The sequence below is a fragment of the Lampris incognitus genome, chromosome 9 (assembly GCF_029633865.1).
Source record: "Lampris incognitus isolate fLamInc1 chromosome 9, fLamInc1.hap2, whole genome shotgun sequence".
Lineage (NCBI taxonomy): Eukaryota > Metazoa > Chordata > Actinopteri > Lampriformes > Lampridae > Lampris > Lampris incognitus.
In genome coordinates, this window is record NC_079219.1 from 2,932,416 (window position 1) to 2,955,455 (window position 23,040).

General features: G+C 46.5%; 1 protein-coding gene across 2 annotated transcripts in view; it reads right to left on the reverse strand.

Moving 5' to 3' along the window:
* Window positions 1–23,040, reverse strand: part of ago1 (argonaute RISC component 1) — a 39,360-nt gene that overhangs the window by 4,412 nt on the left and 11,908 nt on the right. The window contains exons 6-15 of one of the 2 annotated variants that reach the window (XM_056285886.1): window positions 16,188–16,322; window positions 15,809–15,896; window positions 15,103–15,250; window positions 14,316–14,435; window positions 14,058–14,180; window positions 12,809–12,942; window positions 10,899–11,083; window positions 9,296–9,455; window positions 7,390–7,480; window positions 327–521 (exon numbers count right to left, since the gene is read on the reverse strand). In XM_056285886.1, coding sequence (XP_056141861.1) covers window positions 327–521; window positions 7,390–7,480; window positions 9,296–9,455; window positions 10,899–11,083; window positions 12,809–12,942; window positions 14,058–14,180; window positions 14,316–14,435; window positions 15,103–15,250; window positions 15,809–15,896; window positions 16,188–16,322 — 1,379 coding nt within the window. Of the gene's footprint in view, window positions 1–326; window positions 522–7,389; window positions 7,481–9,295; window positions 9,456–10,898; window positions 11,084–12,808; window positions 12,943–14,057; window positions 14,181–14,315; window positions 14,436–15,102; window positions 15,251–15,808; window positions 15,897–16,151; window positions 16,323–23,040 lie in introns of both variants that reach the window. The other variant, XM_056285885.1, reaches the window with a different exon arrangement.

Genomic DNA, 23,040 nt, shown 5'->3' on the forward strand with positions numbered 1-23,040 from the left:
TGAAACAAGGCCCTGCAATGTCATGTCGTTACACAACCAGAGTCACAAACACTGTGTGGAGACAGGCTTTCCATTATGCCATCCACGAACTGAGCCCCAGGGTTACTCGCGGGTTAAAGACAGGGGTAAGATAAAATCCATTTTCTGTTGTTTCTTCAGCGGGTAACACACGAGGAAATGAGTTTTTGGTGCGTTACAGAAATTTAACAGGATGTTGAGGGCGTATCTGCAGTCATTTAACAACAAGTCACACACGTCTGCTGTGCATTCATACTAAATATACAAATCACTTCAGCGACTTCATCTCCACTCGCTTTTCAACACACCTGTGGCAGCTGCCCTTCAGGAACGCCGTCCCTGTAGAAGATGATCCTGGTGGGCTTAAAGCGGGTCGACTTGTAGAACTGGATCAGCAGCTCTCGCACCATGTATGACAGGTCTTCAATGATCTCCTGCCTGGGCCTCTGGACGCGCACAGTGGCACAGTACCTGCTGGGGTGGGCATCCATGCTGCCTACCACCTGGACGACACAGAGAGGAAGAGGGCGCTCACACAACCTCCGTGAGCTCTGATTCCGACTGACGCCACCCATCCGACAGATTAATGCTCTATCAGGGGTATGAGATGAGGGGGTGGGACAGGATTGGCCAAGGTACAAAGGCAAACAATTTGTTTAAGTTAATTGTGAGTAATGTTCAGTGCCCTTGAGCAAGGCACCAGTTGCATGTTGGCCAGCAGTACCTTACAAGGTGTAATTTGCTCTAATCCGCTCTCCCACTACACCTACTCCACCTTACCATCATTGTGAACAAGAATTAATCAATCAATTAAGTTTTCTTTATTAATCCCCTTGGGGAAATCCATCCATCCATCCAGCCGAACCGTTATCCTGCTCTCAGGGTCACAGGGATGCTGGAGCCTATCCCAGCAGTCATTGGGTTTGCCGCCCAATGACTGCTGGGATAGGCTCCAGCATCCCTGTGACCCTGAAAGCTGGATAAGCAGTTAAGATAATGGATCGATGAATGGATGTGTGTGTGTCTATACTGTGCATCCAGGAAGTATTCACACCCCTTCACTTTCCCCACATTGTGTCATGTTACAGCCTTATTCCAAAATGGATGAAATTCCTTTTTTTTCTCATCAATCTACACACAATACCCCATAATGACAAAGCGAAAAAGGTTTTGTAGAAATTTTTGCAAATTTATTAAAAATAAAAAACTGAAATATTGCATGTACATAAGTATTCACAGCCTTTACTCAGTACTTGGTTGAGGCACCCTTGGCAGCGATTACAGCCTCAAGTCTTCTTGGGTATGAAGCTACAAGCTTGGCAGACCTATATTTGGGGTATTTCTCCCATTCTTCTCTGCAGATCCTCTCCAGCTCTGTAAGGTTAGATGGGGAGTGTCGCTGAGCAGCTATTTTCAGGTCTTTCCAGAGATGTTCAATGGGGTTCAAGTCTGGGCTCTGGCTGGGCCACTCAAGGACATTCACAGACTTGTCCCGAAGCCACTCCTTCGTTGTCTTGGCTGTGTGCTTAGGGTCGTTGTCGTGTTGAAAGGTAAACCTTCGCCCCAGTCTGAGGTCCTGAGCACTCTGGAGCAGGTTTTCATCAAGGATTTCTCTGTACTTTGCCCCATTCATCTTTCCCTCGATCCTGACTAGTCTCCCAGTTCCTGCCGCTGAAGAACATCCCCACAGCATGATGCTGCCACCACCATGCTTCACTGTAGGGATGGTATTAGCAAGGTGATGAGAGGTGCCTGGTTTCCTCCAGACGTGACGTTTGGCATTCAGGCCAAAGAGTTCAATCTTGGTTTCATCAGACCAGAGAATCTTGTTTCTCATGGTCTGAGAGTCCTTTAGGTGCTTTCTGGCAAAGTCCAAGCGGGCCGTCATGTGCCTTTTACTGAGCAGAGGCTTCCGTCTGGCCACTCTACCATAAAGGCCTGATTGGTGGAGTGCTGCAGAGATGGCTGTCCTTCTGGAAGGTTCTCCCATCTCCACAGAGGAACGCTGGAGCTCTGTCAGAGTGACCATCGGGTTCTTGGTCACCTCCCTGACCAAGGCCCTTCTCCCCCGATTGCTCAGTTTGGCTGGGCGGCCAGCTCATGGAAGAGTCCTGGTGGATCCAAACTTCTTCCATTTACGAATGATGGAGACCACTGTGCTCTTCGGGACCTTCAAAGCTGTAGAATTTTTTTGTACCCTTCCCCAGATCTGTGCCTCGATACGATCCTGTCTCGGAGGTCCACAGACAATTCCTTTGACTTCATGGCTTGGTTTCTGCTCTGACATGCACTGTCAACAGTGGGACCTTATATAGACAGGTGTGTGCCTTTCCAAATCATGTCCAATCAATTGAATTTACTACAGGTGGACTCCAATCAAGATGTAGAAACATCTCAAGGATGATCAGTGGAACCAGGATGAACCTGAGCTCAATTTTGAGTGTCATAGCAAAGGGTGTGAATACTTATGTACATGCAATATTTCAGTTTTTCATTTTTAATAAATTTGCAAAAAATTCTACAAAACCTTTTTCACTTTGTCATTATGGGGTATTGTGTGTGTAGATTGATGAGAAAAAAGGAATTTAATCCATTTTGGAATAAGGCCGTAACATAACAAAATGTGGGGAAAGTGAAGGGGTATGAATACTTTCCGGATGCACTGTATTATATTACACAAATTATAAAAAACAAAAATATTGCAATTTTTTTCAATAAAATTCAGTCCCCCCCTCCCCCCGGTAAATAATACATACACATATCTCATCACAACGTTTCACTGAGCACTGGCCAGCAAGCCTATTTGATTCCACTGTCAGCAGTCCATTGGTACATTAGCACCCCCTACAGGCCACACGTGAAATGTGAACGGTTCTGAAAGCTTACCATCGACTTTTTTTTTAATATATTAAACCGAGGCATTTCAGTAGATGCTAAAATCCTCCTTATTCACCACATTGCCCTGCAGACAGAGAGGTAGAGTCAGAAGCATCCCCCCCTCTCTCGTCTGTGACTCAGGCGTCCGTCATCGTGGTGTGGCGACCACACCGCTGACCACAGCCCGGCTGAAGCAGAGGAAAGGCGAGGTTTGCAGTGACCTCATTTCCTTTCTGCCCGTGAATCAGTGCTGAGCCATTCGGTTCCCGCCATCCTTCACTACTCTCGTACTACTCTGTTTATCTCGTTCAGCCTCATTTGTTTTAAATCCGGGCTTTAAAAAGCTGAACTGGCTGGAGACTGAAGGCAGGCAGACTCCCCGAGCGCTGACATGGTTGCCCGCTTGTTACTAAAAACCATCAGACAAGGAACCCTCTGAGTCTGGTTCTGAAGTAATTCGATAGGCCAAAATACATCAGTAAATCCACTGTACAGCTGCATGCTGGGACACCAGAATACTTCCCGCCCTGAAAACACAAGTTGCCTTACACAATGAGTTTCACTTACTTCTTGTGTCTTTTTTTTTTTTTTACATTTTCTGATAATTTCCACCACATCTGACCATACACACGACGTACACACAACGTACACTGGCTATTTCCAATCCTCCACTCCCAGAATGAAAGAACAGCAGATCCTCCGACACCGCAGCACTCGATGAAAGCTCGTGGACAGGTCATGGTTTTACCAGACCAGTCAGAGACATCTCTGTAGCTGAGCGAAAACCACTCATCATCATCGCCCACATTTTTTGCGACATGTTGTCATAACCATACAGTCCAAACCACAGTCGCCCAGTGCTCCGCGCTGTCACCTCACAGCAAGAAGGTCCTGGGTTCAAACCCCAGGGTTGTCCAACCTTGGGGGTCATCCCAGGTCGTCCTCTGTGTGGAGTTTGCATGTTCTCCCCGTGTCTGTAGTGGGTTTTCTCCGGGTGCTCCGGTTTCCCCCACCATCAAAAAGTCATGCATGTTAGGGTTAATACTCCTGTCTGTGCCCCTGAGCAAGGCATGGCAAGACGAGCTGGAGTTGGTCCCCGGGTGCTGCACGGCGGCTGCCAACTGCTCCTAGCTACACAGCTAGGATGGCTACATGCGGAGGAAGAATTTCCCCACGGGGACCAATAAAGTAGTAAAAAAAAATAATCAATATATAACCCAAACTACACTGGGCAAACATTTAACCCCAACAGTGTTTTTGTCCCCATTTTTCATGGTGAGTAAATGATCCCAGGGTTTTCCTGTGCGCGCTGTGAGCTTGACTCCCTCTTGCACTGACTTCCTCTAGAGCACATTTCCCCGGCTGGTCGCTGGGAACGTGTTACCGTGCCGTCGGAGTCAGAATCGTACTCCATTTCATCGTCATCCTCCTCCTGGCTCTCGGTGACAGGCAGGTCCACCGCCGCCGCCTCCCCGTCACTCTGCGCCTCCTGCCCGGGCTTGGATGCAGCAGCTGCCAGGGAGGTTCTGCACACAGTGGTGCCACTAACTCCACGCAAACCGGGTCCCTCTGACGGAGTTACTACGTCATCGACGGCCATTTTGTCTTTCTCTGAATTACTATGGAGTTTAGAAGACTCAATTTGTGGGGGTTCACTTGTTTCTTCCCCATGACCATCGGCCTTGTTACTTGCCCCTGCCTCCTCACTACCCCCCCGCGCTTCAGCAGTCTGGTTGGCAGCTTCCACATCCTCCACTTCCTTCAAGCGCTTGTGTCCCATGTCCCTGGCTATGGACTTCAAATTGCATTATTAGCTACATATTTATAATTCATAAAAACATCAGACTATGGAATCTGGATCGGTGGTGGATCGGTAACGTCAGCCGGATATCCGACAAGTGAATCACCTCAGTACTGGTACCCAATACCGATACTGGATCGGACTGGTCCCAGCTCTACTTTAATGGAGGGAGAGAGAGGCAGATGATAGTGATACGTTTAGATGGAAGTTTTCAGGAAACACACAGACATGGGTGGGGGTTGGACCTGCACAAGAGACTTCACACTGGGCAGGACAAGTGAAGAACCACATGTACAACCTTCCATCACTTTATCCAGGTTACTGTCACCATCTGATTTAGTTGATGCTCGGAGAATAAACATTTCAAACACCAGACACAAAGGTTTCAGGGAACCAGGTCCGTGCTGCCGGGCCAGACAGGCCAGACAGGGCATCTTAACACCGGGTTAGTCATCATCATCATCGTCAGGTCCCGTGTCCTCAGATAGTCAAGAGCAACAGATCTGCAGTTGGTTTTACAGATCATTATGTAGTCCACATCGTTTTATGTCTTTTACCAACAAAAACAGAAAAATATATATATAAATCTTTATGACATTTTTTTTTTGGATTTCCCCCCTTTTTTCTCCCCAACTGTACCCGGTCAATTACCCCAGTCTTCTGAGCCGTCCTCCCCCGCTGCTCCATCCTCTCTGCTGATCCAGGGAGGGCTACAGACTACCACATCTCCTCCGATACATGTGGATTCGCCAGCCGCTTCTTTTCACCTGACAGTGAGGAGTTTCACCAGGGGGACATAGCACGTGGGAGGATCATGCTATTCCTCCCAGTTCCCCCTTCACCCTGAACAGGCACCCCGACAGACCAGAGGAGGCGCTAGTGCAGCGACCAGGACACACACCCACATCCAGCTTCCCACCTGCAGACACAGCCAATTGTGTCTGTAGGGATGCTTGACCAAGCCGGAGACAACAAGCCGGAGACAACAAGCCAGAGGAAACATGCCGGAGGTATAACAAGCCGGAGACAACATGCCGGAGGTACAAGCCGGAGACAACATGCCGGAGGTAACAATCTTCCTGGCATTTTAAGGTGAAATGACTACAGGTCAGGTGTTTCTGTAAAACATTGAAATGTTTTGGATAATTTGGAGAGGAGAAAAATCAGTTTGACTCTTTAAGTCGATTAACACATTAAAGGAGTTGCCCTCCTACACCTGTTTGTATGTGAAACCTACTTGTGTTGTGTGGTTTACTATGGCCTCATGTAACAACAACAACAACAACAATAACGCTCTAGAAAAAAGAGCTCTGGTATCGGTAGATATCCAAATTCAGGTATTGGAACTGGAACTGAACAAAAGTGGATCAGTACATCTTTACTAAACAAGAGGGGGACCATCCCCACAAGTGAGACCAGGAGACTCAGAAGCAGAAAATGACAACATGTATCTGAAAAGACAGAAATAAACAATGAAATGTGTCTGACAAAACATAATTAAATCCAGTTTATCAATACCACTTTTGGATAGCAGTTATGGCGGTTAAAGAGAAGACTGAAAAAAGGGGGAGAAAGGGGTAAGAGGAAGGGTGTAATCCAGAGGGTCTTCCAGGGAGCGTGAGGCAGATGCTGCCAGTGTGTATGTGAAGATGACGTGTCCACCTATGTCTCTGTGAAGTGTCCACCTGAGAGTTGATGGGATTAATCCGAATAAATTCTGGTGTCTGAGACCCGTAATTTATTGTAGGCTAGCAGACAGGCTCTGCAGCCACCAACAGGCTCCAACGTCGTGCAGACACCCCATGACCAGAGAAACCGCCGGAGCCCAAAGCACCGCAACCCCAGAGCAACATAGAGCAAACAGGGGGGCAGGAGCCCGCAGAGCAACACCCCCGAGGAGCACAAGCCAGTCCCCAAAAGCACAAGTCGGACCTGCACCACCGAGGTGCACCCCCACCACCAACCTTCAGGCTCAGGCACAGGGTGCACCTGCAGGCACAGGAACCAAGCTGTAGACAGAAAGCATAGGCTGCCGGCCTGGAGCTGGGTCCTGCGACCAACAGACCAACACACTGCCGGGACTGCCCACCCAGCAGGCAGGCAGTGGGGGCCCCATGCCCAACGTAGGGGCAAGGCCCGCCAAGCTGCCGCCAGGTAGATGCCCCCCCGGCCACACACACTGAGCACACCCATTAGCCGAATAAACCCAGCCTATGTCACCTGACAGCAACCCCACCCCCGGGGCGGACAGGGCCCCGCAGACCCCCCACCGCCCCCGTCACAGAAATGCAACACGGCAGGAGCAAGTCCTACCTCCACCCCCCGCTCTGCAGCCCACACCTATGATGCCAAGCCACCACCCAGCACCAAGGACAGAGCAATCCACTTGGGCAGGGGGTCCACCTTTCAGCCATTACGTCTCACACATGCATGCACACACACAACAGATGAGCACAAATGCACACAAACCATAACTCCATCAAACGTAAATCGAATTTTACATTTTTTCTTAAAAGTAGAAAACACTGTTGGGACAGGGGACAAACTGTCAACCCCTGAAGCATATTTCAAACCTGGAAGAAAACGAAACTCATTCGCAGACTTCCTGGAAAATCTGCTTTTGGCCCGTTGCTTTAAATAACGACCCAACTTGAACTGTTCCGTTTGGTTCACATGATCCAACAGAGACTCACAGCAGTAATGGAGGGTTTCTTCCCATCCCCAGCAGGTGGATGTGTGACGTCTGCTCCAAGGAAGATAACTGGCTGCTGGAACACTGCCGACCTACAAGGGGGGATGGAGAGGGTTAAAATGGATAAAAAATAAACTAAACACCGCCATTCGCTTTGTGATGTCTCTAACCTATTGACATGGTTTCACGTAAGGGTGTGCTGATCAGGAGACCGAGACATGTGTACAAATAGTGACTGTTCACCTCATCTTGGACTGATACCTCCATTAACATTACTCTGGCAGTTCTGATCTAGTTTGTAGAGACAACTGTGGTCATCAGGACTTTTCTATGGGTACAGCAGGTAAGAGAGAAAGCAAGGCAAAAGCTAAAATTACCATTAGTCACGTTAGTGAGGTACATTACCCAGCTATTAATTCCCTGCTGATGATCATGCACAGCTGCTTAAGCGGGAGTGTACCAGCTCAAAAAGTGGTGTGCAGATATTGTCAAGTACGAGCCCTTATTGTTCTATTAACACTGTGGTCTTTCCAACTTTTAGCCCTGATTGTGTTTTCTATTTGTAAGAGATTGTTCCCCTTCCTTCTTGTTCAGTATTTCCCTCCCTTCTTCACTCCCTGTTAATGTAAAGCCTCTTCAGCAATCTAAGCAAGCTGGCCACTTTCAGAACATGTGATTATTGCCGTCTTCATGTGCAGTATGTATGAAACAACTGCAAGAGACTCGGAGGAGGTCTGGCCCCTAGACGTGCGGTACGCAGGCCCACCAGTGTGTGGATATTCCCCGATGCCCATGAACCAGCCCCCAGCTATGGGTTAAATAGTGCCGAGTCAGGTCAGCCTTTGCTGCTGCCATCATGACAGTAGATGGTACTATCTGCACCTGTTTCTACTGCCTTGTAGATTTGCCTCTTTAGGCAAATGCTAGGAGAAGGTAACTCCGAATTCAAATCCAAGAAGGCACTGGCAGCAGGGTGCTCGATGGCGTTTGCGGCAGAAGAGCCCAATAGGATCATGAGCCCTACCAGACCAATGGCACAAACATCAGATGGCGTGCAGAGGAACTACTCTGTTGGTCAGTGGATGACATTATTTCCTACGTTAAATGCACTTATTGTAAGTTGCTTTGGATAAAAGCGTCGGTTAAATGACTGTAATGTAATGTAATGTAATGACGTCACTTGACAAGTAAGCTGTCACTGCGGGGCAACCTCCTTATCTACTGAGCCTGTTGCACTACGGTGTGCCGCTTAGGAATGGGTTCCGAGGCCCAGAGAGACTGTTCGGCGGGGGCACGTCACCGACCGTCTTAACTACTGTGCAAGGCGTGATGTGAGGAGAGCTCGATGGGAAAAGCACTTGCGAGGAGAGCTTGTAACAGACCAACTCAAACAACATTTGTCTGTGACAAATGTGGACGATATTGTCGCTCTGATGCAGGCCTGATGGCCCACAGGCATGCTGCCTAGCTTAAACTGCATCACAGTCATCATCATTTTCGATGGGCTGCCGAAGAAGTATGAAACAAGTAATTTTTCTTTAATAATTTAACAACTGAAGAACACTGGATGTAGTATTGATTCTTAAGTGTTGTGGAACGTTAGCTTGACAGTATGGGGATAGCTGCATAATCCAACTACTCCCTCACAGCATGCGGCCCTGCATCTACCATGTCATCCCACAAGACAGGACGCCGATGAGCTTGTTAAACTTGCTAAATAAAAAAGTCAGGTAGATGGCTACACTCTAGGTCTTTCCCCCATCCCAGACCAAAACCATAACAACCAACATTTTCTATCCTACAACCCACATTTTTTTAAATGTGAAAAAAGTAAATTCTGTCTAAATTCCCATTGTGACAGCGGACTCGTGTAGACCATGTATATGCAGTCTGTGTAGGAGGCTCACCGTTGGTGAGGCACCAGGATGTTGTTGATGCCTCCCAGCTTGACGTTGATCTTGAGGCAGAGGTTGGAGAGGGTCTGAGGGGACGTTTTCACCACGTTCTTCACCTGCACACACTGGGTGGCCATGCCTAGGAGGGTATCTCCCACCCGCTTCACCTCCGCTATGAGCCATACCACCAGAAAAAGGAATAACAGGTGGACATCAACAGTTGGCAAATCTCTGATCTTTCCCCACCTAACCTGACGAAAAACCAAGCTGTCTCAGTGGAGGAGAAGTGTGGGGATTCTAACTTTAGATGTCACAGGGTTCCATACCTATGACCCTCCCTGAAGATTTAGAAAGGCAGTGGTATCCCAACCCTAAGCCCTACCCAAATGGGTTGTCTATTGAAACGTTTTAACAGAAACATGTGTGTTAGATTGAGGAGCCGTCTTCCCCTGTTCACTGTTTGATAAAAAGCTGTCAGTGGGGCGCCTGGTGGCTCACCTGGTACAGCGCATACCACACAAGGCTGAGTCTTACCACAGCAGCCTGGGATTCGAATCCGGCCCGGGCCCTTTGCTGCATGTCATCCCTTCTCTCTCCCCTGCCTTTCCTGTCTCTCTCTCTCTACTATCGCTATCAAATAAAGGTGAAAAATGCCAAAACAAAGCTTTTTAAAAAAAAAAAAGAAAAAAAAAAAAGCCATCAGTGACAAAGACAGGGTGTTGCTGAGTCTAATCTTATGCTGGGATCAGACCTACACAATATTTTTGTCTTTTACAATGATCACTATGTCAAATTAGGCAATCATGGTGCCATAAATTCTTGCCGTCTGTTGGCCGGGAGACTGGCCACACTACAGGTATGACCCCGACAATCATCGTATGCTGACTTTCATGATCTTGTGCGAGTTCATAGGTCGTCCGGGGAGCAGGATCGAGAAATTGTCAATCATGGCTACACAACCGCTGTGTGATGCTGGCGATGTTGTGTTCCAAAAAGAAAGAAAAAAACTATTGTGGACGCTGTTGCGGCTAGTGCTACTGGGGAAGGATAACCTGGCATAGCTTAACCAGCTACTCACCAGGTTGCTAAAGTGCCTCCGCCATTTCTCGCCATCATCTATCTTTTTTGACTCTGTCATGGTCCTCCTTGAGGAAACGTCAAAAAGGCAGGGGTATTGTTGCCACTGCTCAACGAACCCTTCCTCGGTTTCGTCATTCCACCTGACAGCAGCAACAGCAGCATGGCTTTCTCTTTGCCGTGTTTACATACATGCACCAGAGAGCACTCTGTCGTCCTATTCTTCACCGTCACGGAACACGTCATAAGAGCTGTCAGACTAGGCAGGAAAATACAAAAAAAATCTGACATGCTAGACTTTTCGTTGGGGTATAGTGGGGCGTCCCAGATGCCACATTGCTGTTCTTCAATTACGTCACACTACACAGGGTAAAGGTACCCATTTGTTGTTGCTGACGTTCATAACTGGGCCTGACGCTGGAAATTTGTTGGCGGCGACAAAATCGCGTCAAAATCGGGCTGAATTCGTGTAGTCTGATCCCAACACTAGCTGACTCCTAACATGGAATGTAAACATTTGATATAACAAAACACCTACCATAGACAGGAGTCTTGCCCGGCAAGATGACGATGATGAGCTGCAGGCCAGAGTAGGTGTTCTTCAGATGTCTGAACATGGGCTCCACGCTGTCAGCACCCTGGGCGTATTTACAGAAACATGGCTGACCCTGGATGGGCATCCCAGCATCTTTAGAGATCTTACGCAGCTGATCTGTAAAGTTCCTGGGAGCAAACAATGATTGAGAGCCATAAAATTATGAAAGAAACTCAACAATGCAAACACAGCATGAAGTATTGTGGTAGTGGGGTGTGGTTTAGCCTCAGCTGCAAGCGGAAAGAGAGGGAGCGTGGGTCGCAGGAGAGCCAACACGATAGCGTGTGTCGTGTCAGGTGTGCCAACTAACAAACTGTCCTTCATATTCTGCAGTGAGGCTGGGTCCTGGTCTGACACTGACTAACCACCACAAAGGTAAACACGGGGGGGACAGCGACACCAGATCTCTGCTCTAAAAGAAGAGCGCGAGATGGCTCCAGCACCAGATCGCATCAGCCCATACGGAGAAAGAGACAGAAACATAAACGCCTATGTTAAACCGCCTAACCTGTGTCTGTCCCTCCATCTCAGAACCCCCCAGTGGCACAAGTCTTGTCACACGTATTCAACGTATTACCAGTGATCCCATCTTCCACTATCCACTTGTATTGGACCGTACACAAGTTCCAGATGTCCTTGAATCAAATGCGTACCGTATGTAGTGTAAAACTCTCCACATCAGGCAAATTCAGACTCATTTATGCAGTGCATAATACCTTAATAAAGTGTCAAATCTGTCTTAATGACAAATTTCCGCTCATATCTTGCGGTTGATGATCGATAATTCAGATTCACTTCCATGAGACGTGAATCACTTGTGAGGAAATGTTATATCTATCCATACGTAGGCTATTTGAAAACGTGTAGCTCACAGATGTACAAATGTACCTCTGCTGAATCAGCTACTACTACTACTACTACTCTCGGCTGCTACCATTAGGAGTCGCCACAGCGGATCATCCGTTTCCATCTCTTCCTGTCCTCTGCATCTTCCTCTGTCACGCCAGCCACCTGCATGTCCTCCCTCACCACATCCATAAACCTCCTCTTTGGCCTCCCTCTTCTCCTCTTCCCTGGCAGCTCCATATTCAGCATCCTTCTCCCAATATACCCAGCATCTCTCCTCCATACATGTCCAAACCATCTCAATCTTGTCTCTCTTGCTTTGTCTCCAAACCGTCCAACCTGAGCTGTCCCTCTAATATACCCGTTCCTAATCCTGTCCTTCTTCGTCACTCCCAATGAAAATCTTATCATCTTCAACTCTGCCACCTCCAGCTCCACCACCTGTCTTTTCATCAGTGCTACTGTCTCCAAACCATATAACATAGCTGGTCTCACAACCATCTTGTAAACCTTCCCTTTAACTCTTGCTGGTACCCTTCTGTCACAAACCACTCCTGGCACTCTTCTCCACCCACTCCACCCTGCCTGCACTCTCTTCTTCACCTCTCTTCTGCACTCCCCGTTACTTTGAACAGTTGACCCCAAGTATTTAAACTCATACGCCTTCGTCACCTCCACTCCTTGCATCCTCACCATTCCACTGTCCTCCCTCTCATTCACACATATGTATTCCGTCTTGCTCCTCCTGACTTTCATTCCTCTTCTCTCCAGTGCATACCTCCACCTCTCCAGGCTCTCCTCAACCTGCTCCCTACTCTCGCTACAGATCACAATGTCATCCGCAAACATCATAGTCCACAGAGACTCCTGCCTGATCTTGTCCGTCAACCTGTCCTGTTGAATCAGCTACAATAAAAAAAGATATTTGACACATTTAAAAGACTATAAGGAAAAAAGAAGTTGCTGGAATCCCAATGTAGGTTTGAGTGCTCATCATTGATACTTACTTCAGCACCTCCTCTCTGCACTGTTTCTGGGGGGCAAAGCAGGCAATAGCCCACACCTTGATCTCTATGCCATTATAAAACTGCTTCCCCCTCATGTCCCAGACTCCCTGGTTTGGAGTGGCGATGGCACGATTCTGTGGGAGAAAAGGATCCAAGGGAAAACACAAACAAAACAAAACACAAAAGAAAACAACCATTAAAGTCTCAAGGGTCAGACATACAACAAGTTAGTGAATATGGCCATAAGATAGTCTAATATAACATCATTGGCTTAGGACGTGATATTGCCAGACATTCTTTAGATAATAAAACCATCTCAGATACCTAAAAGTGCTAAGACTGAATGCTGTTGTAAAACTGGTACTTTTCATGGATATTTTTGTGGAATAAAAACATCTTTTTGATTTAGTCTCTGTGAAATGCACATGGCATCTGCCTTTCTTTACAGAAACAAATGAGATGATTGATGTCATCAACAGAAGTTACCAGAAATGAGGAGACACTTATAGATTACATAGATCCAAAATTTGTTAAATTTTTTCAATAACTTACAACCTCAGACAACTTAAAATTAAAAGATAATAAAGTGGTATGGCATGGTTTCCTATCAAGTCAGGTCAATTTTATCATGCAAAATCTCAATTCACTAAATTGAAATATTAGTCCTAGATGCTAAAAAATATTAGTTCTAGATGCTAAGAAATATTAGTCCTAGATGCTAAGATTTTCATTGGGACTGATGAAGGAGGACAGGATTAGGAACAAGTATATTAGAGGGACAGCTCAGGTTGGACGGTTTGGAGACAAAGCAAGAGAGGCAAGATTGAGATGGTTTGGACATGTGTGGAGGAGAGATGCTGGGTATATTGGGAGAAGGATGCTGAATATGGAGCTGCCAGCGAAGAGGAGGAGAGGAAGGTCAAAGAGGAGGGTTATGGATGTGGTGGGGAGGACATGCAGGTGGCTGGCGTGACAGAGGAAGATGCAGAGGACAGGAAGAGATGGAAACGGATGATCCGCTGTGGCGCCCCCTAACGGGGGCAGCTGAAAGTAGTAGCAGTCGAAATATTAGTCCTAGAGAGCTCTACAATCATGATCACATTCTGTGCAATGGACCACAACCCCATCCTTGGACCCTCAAGTCAGATGAGGGAGAAAAAAAAAAAGAAAAGAAAAGAAAAAAAAACGCCACAGAAAAAACTCCTCAAACACCCTAAAGACATCCAGAAATGTATAAACGATCTCTTACCCTCCCCCCATACTGTAAGATGGGAGCTGGCAACACTCTCCCCGTCACCTCTGCCATGTCGTCCTTCACCTTGATCCCAAACTCCTGGATGTATGGGTCCAGGTTGAAATTGGCATTCTTCATCTGTGAAGAGTGGAGACCATTCCTTGTACTTCTCATTCACCGAGTCTGTTTGCTCATACATCAAATGGGCATCTCTATACAGTGGCGTGCCTCGGGTTTTGCCGCCTGCATCCACTAGGTGTCTCCACCACTCACCAGCCTGCTGATCTCCTCCTGTCTGTCGGGTGCGGAGCGAGCCGTGGCTTTGATCATGGTGGAGGTCTGATTATCCGTTAGCTTCTTGATGCACCGCTGGCCTGCTACAATGTTACACACCTAGAACAAAGCAACTCCATGATTATTCTCGTTCACATCTGGTGAACAACCAGCTCATCAACTGAAACCTTCAAAGCAACTCCGATAGGTTGGACAGGAATTTACAAAATCCGTTGGCGTGTAACCCTGCACTCACACAACAAGTGCCACGAGCGCCAACGGTCACTCTGGAAGCCAGCTGCTCGCTGCCAACCCACTAGCATTCATTGCCAGAGGGGCGGGCTGTCTAAGTGGTGCTGCACACATCAGGTTTTGTTGTGTCCAACAGTCTATCAAGCTTGAAGTAGAGATGCCATAGTGATGAGAAATCCCTGTCTGCAACTGGTTACTACATTGCTGGTTTTTCATGATTCCAGCTCACTTATTTCTCTGGGTGCTGCCATCCCGCTGCTACCACGGCTTCTGATCGCTGCCCACTCTGATAGAAAAATTAATGACTGTCAACTACTGTTGTCACTCAGGATGCCTTTGGTCTGCGTACAGGGTAAGTCATTATACATCCTCTTAGCATAATAATCCTCCATTGTCCAAGATGGAGTCCTGCGTATATTCACTGTCACTGAGATCTGAGCACATCAATCCATCGATCTCCTGAAAATGTCTTTAAAGGGTTCATTTAGACAGATCAAATTTAGGACATTAACCCGTCCAAAAAATGTTCTCTCACCTCCAGGGGTAGGTAGGTGTGCTTCTGCTCCTGGCCCACCTGTAGACAGGGCAGGTGGGGGTATTTCAGCTGCAAGTTGTACTTCTGCTTGAAGTACTGGGCCACTGTACATTCTACGGTCTGACCGCTCTCAAGCTGGAGGGGGAACCTGGTCGAGAACATTGTTAAACAGACCAGTTTAACGAAACTGCTTTCTGATCAGGGAAGAAGTGTCACATTATACTTAGAAATGTCAATAAATATCATATAAGTAAATATATAACAGTATACTCTCCTCAACTGTTTGCCCTTTCTTCATTCCCCTTGCATTAACAGTTCTTGCAGAGTTGCCACAACAGAACTCTCAGAATATCGTAATACTTCATTGTGACTGTAAAGCCTTCTGGGACTAAACTGTGATAAAGGGCTATACCAATAAATCTAAGCTGAATACATCTCTGATTGGCCAGTTACCAATCTCTTGTGTGTCTTGGTACAAGCAGATTTTTGTGTCACACACTATCTCGATACGATACAGGTGCTCCAGATGCATGTTACAACAAGCTGTACTGCTGAGTCACATAAATCTCATTTACTGCCTGGCTGTTCATATTCATACTGGCATTGTAAGCATATCAATACATATGAATGGGGAGAAAATGAAAATACTTATAAAGGGATATTTCACACCAAACTGAAACTGGCTGAGAACCACAGTTACACTTACGTCTGGTGGCTGGCAGGACGTCGGGTAACATTGCATACACGGTATTTCCTCTTCATCTGGCCGCAGTGTGTCACCTCCACCTTCAGGCCTGGCAAAACCAATCAACAGCAAAACATTCATGCATAAACATACACATACACATACATATATACAAAGAAAATTAATTGTATTAGATTACAGCTATAGTCATCAAAACTGTCCAATCCTAGTCTATTGCACCAATATTAAATGGAAAATTAACTTATAACTTGCACTACATACAACACTAAAATAACCAATCTCCCTGACAAGAAATAAGAACAGGAAAAATGGAAAATAATGTAGTGGGTTGCGGTAGGGGGACCTGGGTTGTAGAAATCTCCTCTGTCAGGAAGCCCACCTTTGATCTCCTTGGTGAAGCGAACCCTCTGCGAGTCAGTCAGGGTCTTGGGCTGCTCGTCAATGTTGCGAATATCCAGGACCTCACACATGAACTCGATGACAGGCTGGGCTTTGTAGAAGGCCGTGGCAGACACTAGAGGGGGTTAGACAGCAGTAATAAGCACAGTGGCACTGCAGACAATCCTCGCCACAAAGTTTCAGACGTCCTTTTCTGTAAGAATTCTCTGGCTGTTAATGCTCTGTGCCGATATCAACAGAGACTGCAATAAGGACATAAGCACAAACTCCAAAACTGCTAACATTCCAACCTGATGATGTCAAGCAGTACAAGAACCCAATATATATATATATATATATATATATATATAAACTTTACTCTTGCGGAAGTGCTGAGGGGGGGGGGGGGGCATGGGAATTTGACCAGCCAGTCTACATGTATTTTGTGGACTTGGAGAAGGCTTACGACCGTATACCCTGGGGCACTCTGTGGGGGTACTGTGGGAGTATGTGGTACCGGGACAGTTTCTACAAGCCATCCGGTCCTTGTATAACCAAAGTGAGAGCTGTATCCGCATTCTTGGCACAAGTGTTGGACTCCACCAAGGTTGTCCCTTGTCTCCGATTCCGTTTGTGATATTCATGGACAGGATCTCAGGGCGTAACCAAGGTGAGGAGTGTGTCCATTTTGGGAACCTCAGAATTGCATCTCTGCTCTTCGCAGATGATGTGGTTTTGATGGCTTCATCAGAATGCAACCACCAGCACGCACTGGGGTGGTTTGCAGCTGAGTGTGAAATGGCTGGGATGAGAGTCAGCACCTCCAAATCTGAGGCCATGGTTCTCTACTGGAAAATGGTGGATTGTTCCCTCCGGGTTGGGGATGAGTTGTTGTCTCAAGTGAAGGAGTTCAAGTATCTCAGCGTCTTGTTCATGAGTGAGGGTAGGATGGAGCGGGAGATTGACAGGTGGATCGGTGCAGCATCAGAAGTAATGCAGACGTTGTACCGGATTGTTGTGGTGAAGAGGGAGCTGAGCCAGAAGCCAAAGCTCTCAATTTGAGCCCAGACAGGTGTCTGGGCTCAGCCTTAAAGATAGGGTGAGGAGCTCGGACATTTGGATGGAGCTCGGAGTAGAGCCACTGTTCCTTCACGTCGAAAGGAGCGAGTTGAGGTGGTTTGGGCATCTGATTAGGATGCCTCCTGGGCGCCTTCCTTTGGAGGTTTACCAGGCACGGCCAACTGGGAGGAGACCCTGGGGTAGATCCAGAACTCGCTGGAGGGACTACATGTCCAATCTGGCCTGGGAACGCCTTGGGATCCCCCAGGAGGAGCTGGAGGGCGTTGCTGGGGAGAGGGAGGTCTGGAGTGCCCTACTTAGCTTGCTGCCACTGTGACCCGACCCTGGAGCAGCGGCTGATGATGGATGAATGAATGAATGAATGAATGAATGTGTGTGTGTGTGTGTGTGTGTGTGTGTGTGTGTGTGTGTGTGTGTGTGTGTATATATATATTTACTTGACTCAATGGATTATTTTGCTCCTTATTTGTTGAGCACTTCTCTCTATAACTTTGTTAAAAGAAACACTCAACACTCAACAGTAGGGAAAGTGCTCAACAAATAAGGAGCAAAATAATCCAGTGAGTCAAATAAATTCTTTATGAGACAGTACAAGCCTGTTTCATGCCATAAGCAATCTTCAGCTGTCAATAAAGATTCTCGTGAAAGAACATTTACTGCCTCGTCATGCACATCACGTGCACAACGTCCAATGGGGAAGGGAGAGGTGCAACATTCAAAAATTCAAAAACACGTGATCGCCAACAGTCCAATGGGGGGGGGGTGTATTTGTCTATTGTCATGATTTATTTATCATTACAAAATAGATGCTTATATCCATGTGTGCAACTGCTGGCCAATTCATTCCTGTTATTCCATGTGGACATTTGTGGTTTGCGGCTGATAAAATGTGTCAGTTAGACATAGGTTGCACATTTTACTACTGGTTGAATAAGCTTTGTTCTTTGAGAGGATTTTCCAAGTGGTTGAATAATTAATGTTTCTGTCCGCCAATGACAAAATATAAGGGCTTAAAGATGTGACATTCTTTAAACGGTTGTTTCTAAAGCGACACGTGAGCATTAAACCTCTTTTTGAATGTCCCTCTGTTAGACCCACGTATGTCTCTATGTTGTCGTTGTCATCTCTCATCACCGGAGCTTGGTAGAGACCTCCCTTCATCTGGCATTTTCCTTTAAGGGGGCGTGAGTCGTTCACATGGCAGTTGCAGCTGGGGTTGTGATGAAGGTGTCATTGATTTGTTCATGATGCTTGTGTTGTGGGACGATATTAGTTGTTGAACATTAGGCATGCAGCTGTAACTAATTTTGATGGTGTTCCTATTGAATATCTTCCTCAGTTGGTGGTCTGGGATAAAGCACTTATCCACAAGTTCAAAAAACTGCTTACCGATGTTTGTGGCCAGGGTATCACTGTATTTTGTAATTTTAAATAAATCATGCCAATAGACAAATACCAACCCCCCCACCCACTGGACCGTTAGCGATCACGTGTTTTCGAATGTCACACCTCTCCCTTCCCCGTTGGACGTTGTGCATGACAAGGCAGTAGATGGTATGTCCTTTCCAAGTAGCTTTATTGACTGCTGATGGTTGCTTATGGCATGAAACAGGCTTGTACTGTCTGATAAAGAATTTACTTGACTCACTGGATTACTTTGCTGCTTATTTGTTGAGCACTTTCCCTACTGTTGTTTCTTTTAACAAAGTTATATATACATACATATATATATATATAGCGTTTTTTTCTGAAACCGTCAATGGTGTTGTGAGTGCTCAACTAATGAGGAGCAGAATATCAACACGGATACAGGAAAAAGATTTTAATACTGCAATGTATTCAAATCTTTTTTCTGTATCTGTGTTGTAAAAAAAAAAAAAAAGGTATATATATATATGTTTGTAGAGATGCTAGAGATGCATCGATACTGGTGTTGGACGTCAGGCTGATATCAGGCTAAATGGGAGTATTTGCATTGGAAATTTTAGCCAAGGCTAAAATCCAAAAGAAAATAAGAAAAGAAAAAAATGCCATAAATGATAGCAAAATGGTTTGATTTACTGCATTTTGCACACATGGAAGCCTGTCTTTCTTTTTAATGATGTTAGAACAGCTGATTGCACGTCAATTATTTTGTCAATGGACCCCAAACTAATGGTCAAATTCTCCACTGACCATCAGAAGTAATAGATCAAATCTGTTCTTGGTTATTGACAAATAGTTAAAAGATTAATACTCAGAATCAGTATCTGTAGTGAAAGAGAGAATTCGGGCGTCCGGGTAGTGTAGCAGTCTATTCTGTTGCCTACCAACATGGCGCTCTCCGGTTCAAATCCCCGTGTTACCTCCAGTTTGGTCTGGCGTTCCTACAGACACAATTGGCTTTGTCTGTGGGTGGGAAGCTGGATGTGGGTGTGTGTCCTGGTCGCTGCACTAGCACCTCCTCTGGTCAGTCGGGGCACCTGTTCGGGGGAACTGGGGCTAATAGCATGATTCTCCCATGCGCTACGTCCTCTTGGTGAAACTCCTCACTGTCAGGTGAAAAGAAGTGGCTGGTGACTCCACATGTATTGGAGGAGACATGTGGTAGTCTGCAGCCCTCCCCGGATCGGCAGAGGGAGTGGAGCAGCAACCGGGACGGCTCAGAAGAGGGGGGGGGTGTAATTGGCCGGATCCAATTGGAGAGAAAAGGGGGGATGGGGTGAAAAAAAAAAAGAAGAAGAGAATTTGGCACATCTCTACCATCTCAATCACAAGTTCAAATCCTCTGCTCATCAAGGGCAGGTTTTCCAGGCTGGTTGTGCTTCGTCATAGTGTCATAGAGATACTGTGAGATCCGCGTCTGAGCTGCAGAAGCAGTGACTTCATTCACTCAAATCAGCTTGTCACCAAGCTGAATCAGAATCGACTTTATTGGCCACGGGTGCTTATGCATGCAAGGAATCTGACTGTGGTTTACAGCAGCTTTTAGCAATTACATGTATCACTTACAAAGAAAAAAGAAAAAGAAAAAAAAAGGCAACAAATGGAACAGAATACTGGAGGCAAACATGTATGCATATCAAGGTATGTCACAACTCTAGTTTTGTTATGGCTGAATTAGTTATACCTTACTATGCTTATATAATAGAATCAGAATCAACTTTATTGACTGAGTGTGCCTATGCACATGAGGAACATGACTCCGGTTCACAGCAGCTTCTAACACTTGCATACATCACTCACAAAAAAAACAAAAAAAAAACAGAAACAAGAAAAAAATGGAACAATAATCAAGACATCGGAGGCAAGCATGTATGCACAACAGGTATGTCACTACTACACAGAGTTTTGCTATGGTGGAATAATCAACAACCTATGACCATATATTATACCACACTTCTTATATTGCCCATACTCTATACCATACACCAATACCACAACTCCACATCTCATCATGCCCATATACAATACTATAAATACTATATACTCACACTATATTACACATCATCTTATATACCAAAAGTATACACTATATATACACCTATCATCTGCCACACAACTACATACTACTATATGCTTATGTTACACAACAATAACAGGAATAACTACTATACAGCAGTTGTATTTGTATTTACAATTGTACACTTGTATTGCAGATCTGGGTTAAAAAGAGGTAGTGTACATCGTAGATATGTAGGTGAGACATCTTGGCCAGAGGAGCTATTTACAAAGTGTCATATTTATATAATAAGTGTCTATTCTAGCACCATGCTGTAAAGCGTTCATGAGAGAGATGGCCTGTGGAAAAAAACTGTTCCTATGTTTGGTGGCTTTGGTACACATTGCTCTGTAGCGCATGCCAAAAGGTAGGAGTTCAAACAGACTGTATCCTGGGTGTGGGGGGGTCTGCTGATTCTGCCCGCCTGTTTCCAGGCTCTAGAGGTGTACAAGTCCTGCAGGGTGGGCAGGAGAGAGCCAATGATTTTTTTTCTGCTGTCCTTAGCGTTTCGCTGCAATCTGTTCTTATCCTGTTTTGTTGCTGCTCCAAACCAGACCGTGATGGATGTGCACAGGACAGACTCATTGACTGCGGTGTAGAACTAGCTCAACAGCTCCTGCGGCAGACCAAATGTTCTCAATTCCCATAGAAAGAACATCCTCTGTTGGGCCTCTTTGAGGATGGAGTTGATTTTGGTCTCCCACTTCAGGTCTTTGGAAATGGTAGTTCCCAGAAACCTGAAGGTCTTCGCAGTTGACACAGGGCTGGTGGATATTGTGAGGGGGAGCAGTGCTGAGGGGTGAGTCAAGTCCACTGTCATCTCCACCGTGTTGAGCATGTTCAGCTCCAAGTTGTTCTGACTGCACCAGAGCCAATATGCAGCTTCATCACCATCCTGGATGAGTCGGATGACCATAGTGTCATCTGTGAACTTCATGAGTTTTAACAGCTGGGTCCATGGAGGTGCAGTCATTGGTGTAGAGGGAGAAGAGCAGTGGGGAGAGGACACATCCCTGGGGCGCACCAGTGCCGACTGTCTATAAACCAGAAGTGACTTCCCCCAGCCTCACCTGCTGTTTCCTGCCTGTCAGGAAGCTTGCAGCTTGCATGTATGTATCCTTGCATATGTGGCTGGGCAGTCAAGGTATTGCAGGATGTAGTGCAGTCCCATGTTGACTGCATCATCCACTGACCTGTTTTCCTGGTGGGTAAACTGCAGGGGGTCCAGCAGGTGTCCTCTGATGTTCTTCAGGTGGGCCAACATAAGTAATTTGAAAGACTTCATGACCACAGATGTCAGAGCGACAGGGCTGTAGTCATTCATTCCTGTGATGGCGGGTTTCTTGGGGACCAGGATGATGGTGGAGCGTTTGAAGCAGAATGGGACTTCACACATCTCCAGGGATCTGTTGAAGATCTGCGTGAAGATTGGAGCCAGTTAGTCAGCACAGGCTTTAAGACAGGATGGGGAGACACCGTCTCCACCCGGTGCTTTCCTGATCTTCCGTCTCCAGAATAGCCGGCACACATCCTCTACATGTATCTTGAGTGCAACCTGAGTATCGGGGGGGATCGTAAGTGGGCTGCCAGAGGTTTGATGGGGGCTGTTGTTGTCGGGTTGGAGTGGGTGAGGGGAGTGAATCTGGTCCTCTCAAACCTGCAGTAGAAGACATTCAGGTCGTCAGCCAGGTCTTGGTTTGCTTCAGCATGAGGGGATGGACTTCTGTAGTTTGTGATGTTTTGCAGGCCCCTCCACACTGACACAGGGTCGTTGGCTGAAAACCTGTTTTTCAGCTTTTCAGGGTAGCTTCTTTTAGCCACTCCAATCTCCTTTGTCAGTGAATTTCTGGCCTGCTTGTACAGGGCTCTATCCCCACTGATGTAGGCACCCTGCCTGGCCTGCCGAAGTTGTGTTAGTTTGGCTGCGAACCATGGCTTGTTATTGTTGTATGTGCTGAAGGTCTTTGGTAGGCACACATCTTCACAAAAGCTGATGTAAGATGTCACAGTGTCAGTTAGTTCGTCCAGGGTGCCGGTTGCAGCTTCAAATACACTCCAATCAGTGCAGTCAAAACAGTCGCAGTCCCTGCTTCGCTTCACTGGTCCATTTCTTCACTGTTTTAACCACTGGCTTTGCAGATTTTAGTTTCTGCCTGTAGGTTGGAATAAGATGAACCAAGCAGTGATCACACTGCCCCAAAACAGCCTGAACAGGGTGATATGCATCTTTAAGAATTGTGGTAGCAGCTGTCCAGTGCATTATTTACCCTGGTGGGGCAATTAATATGCTGTC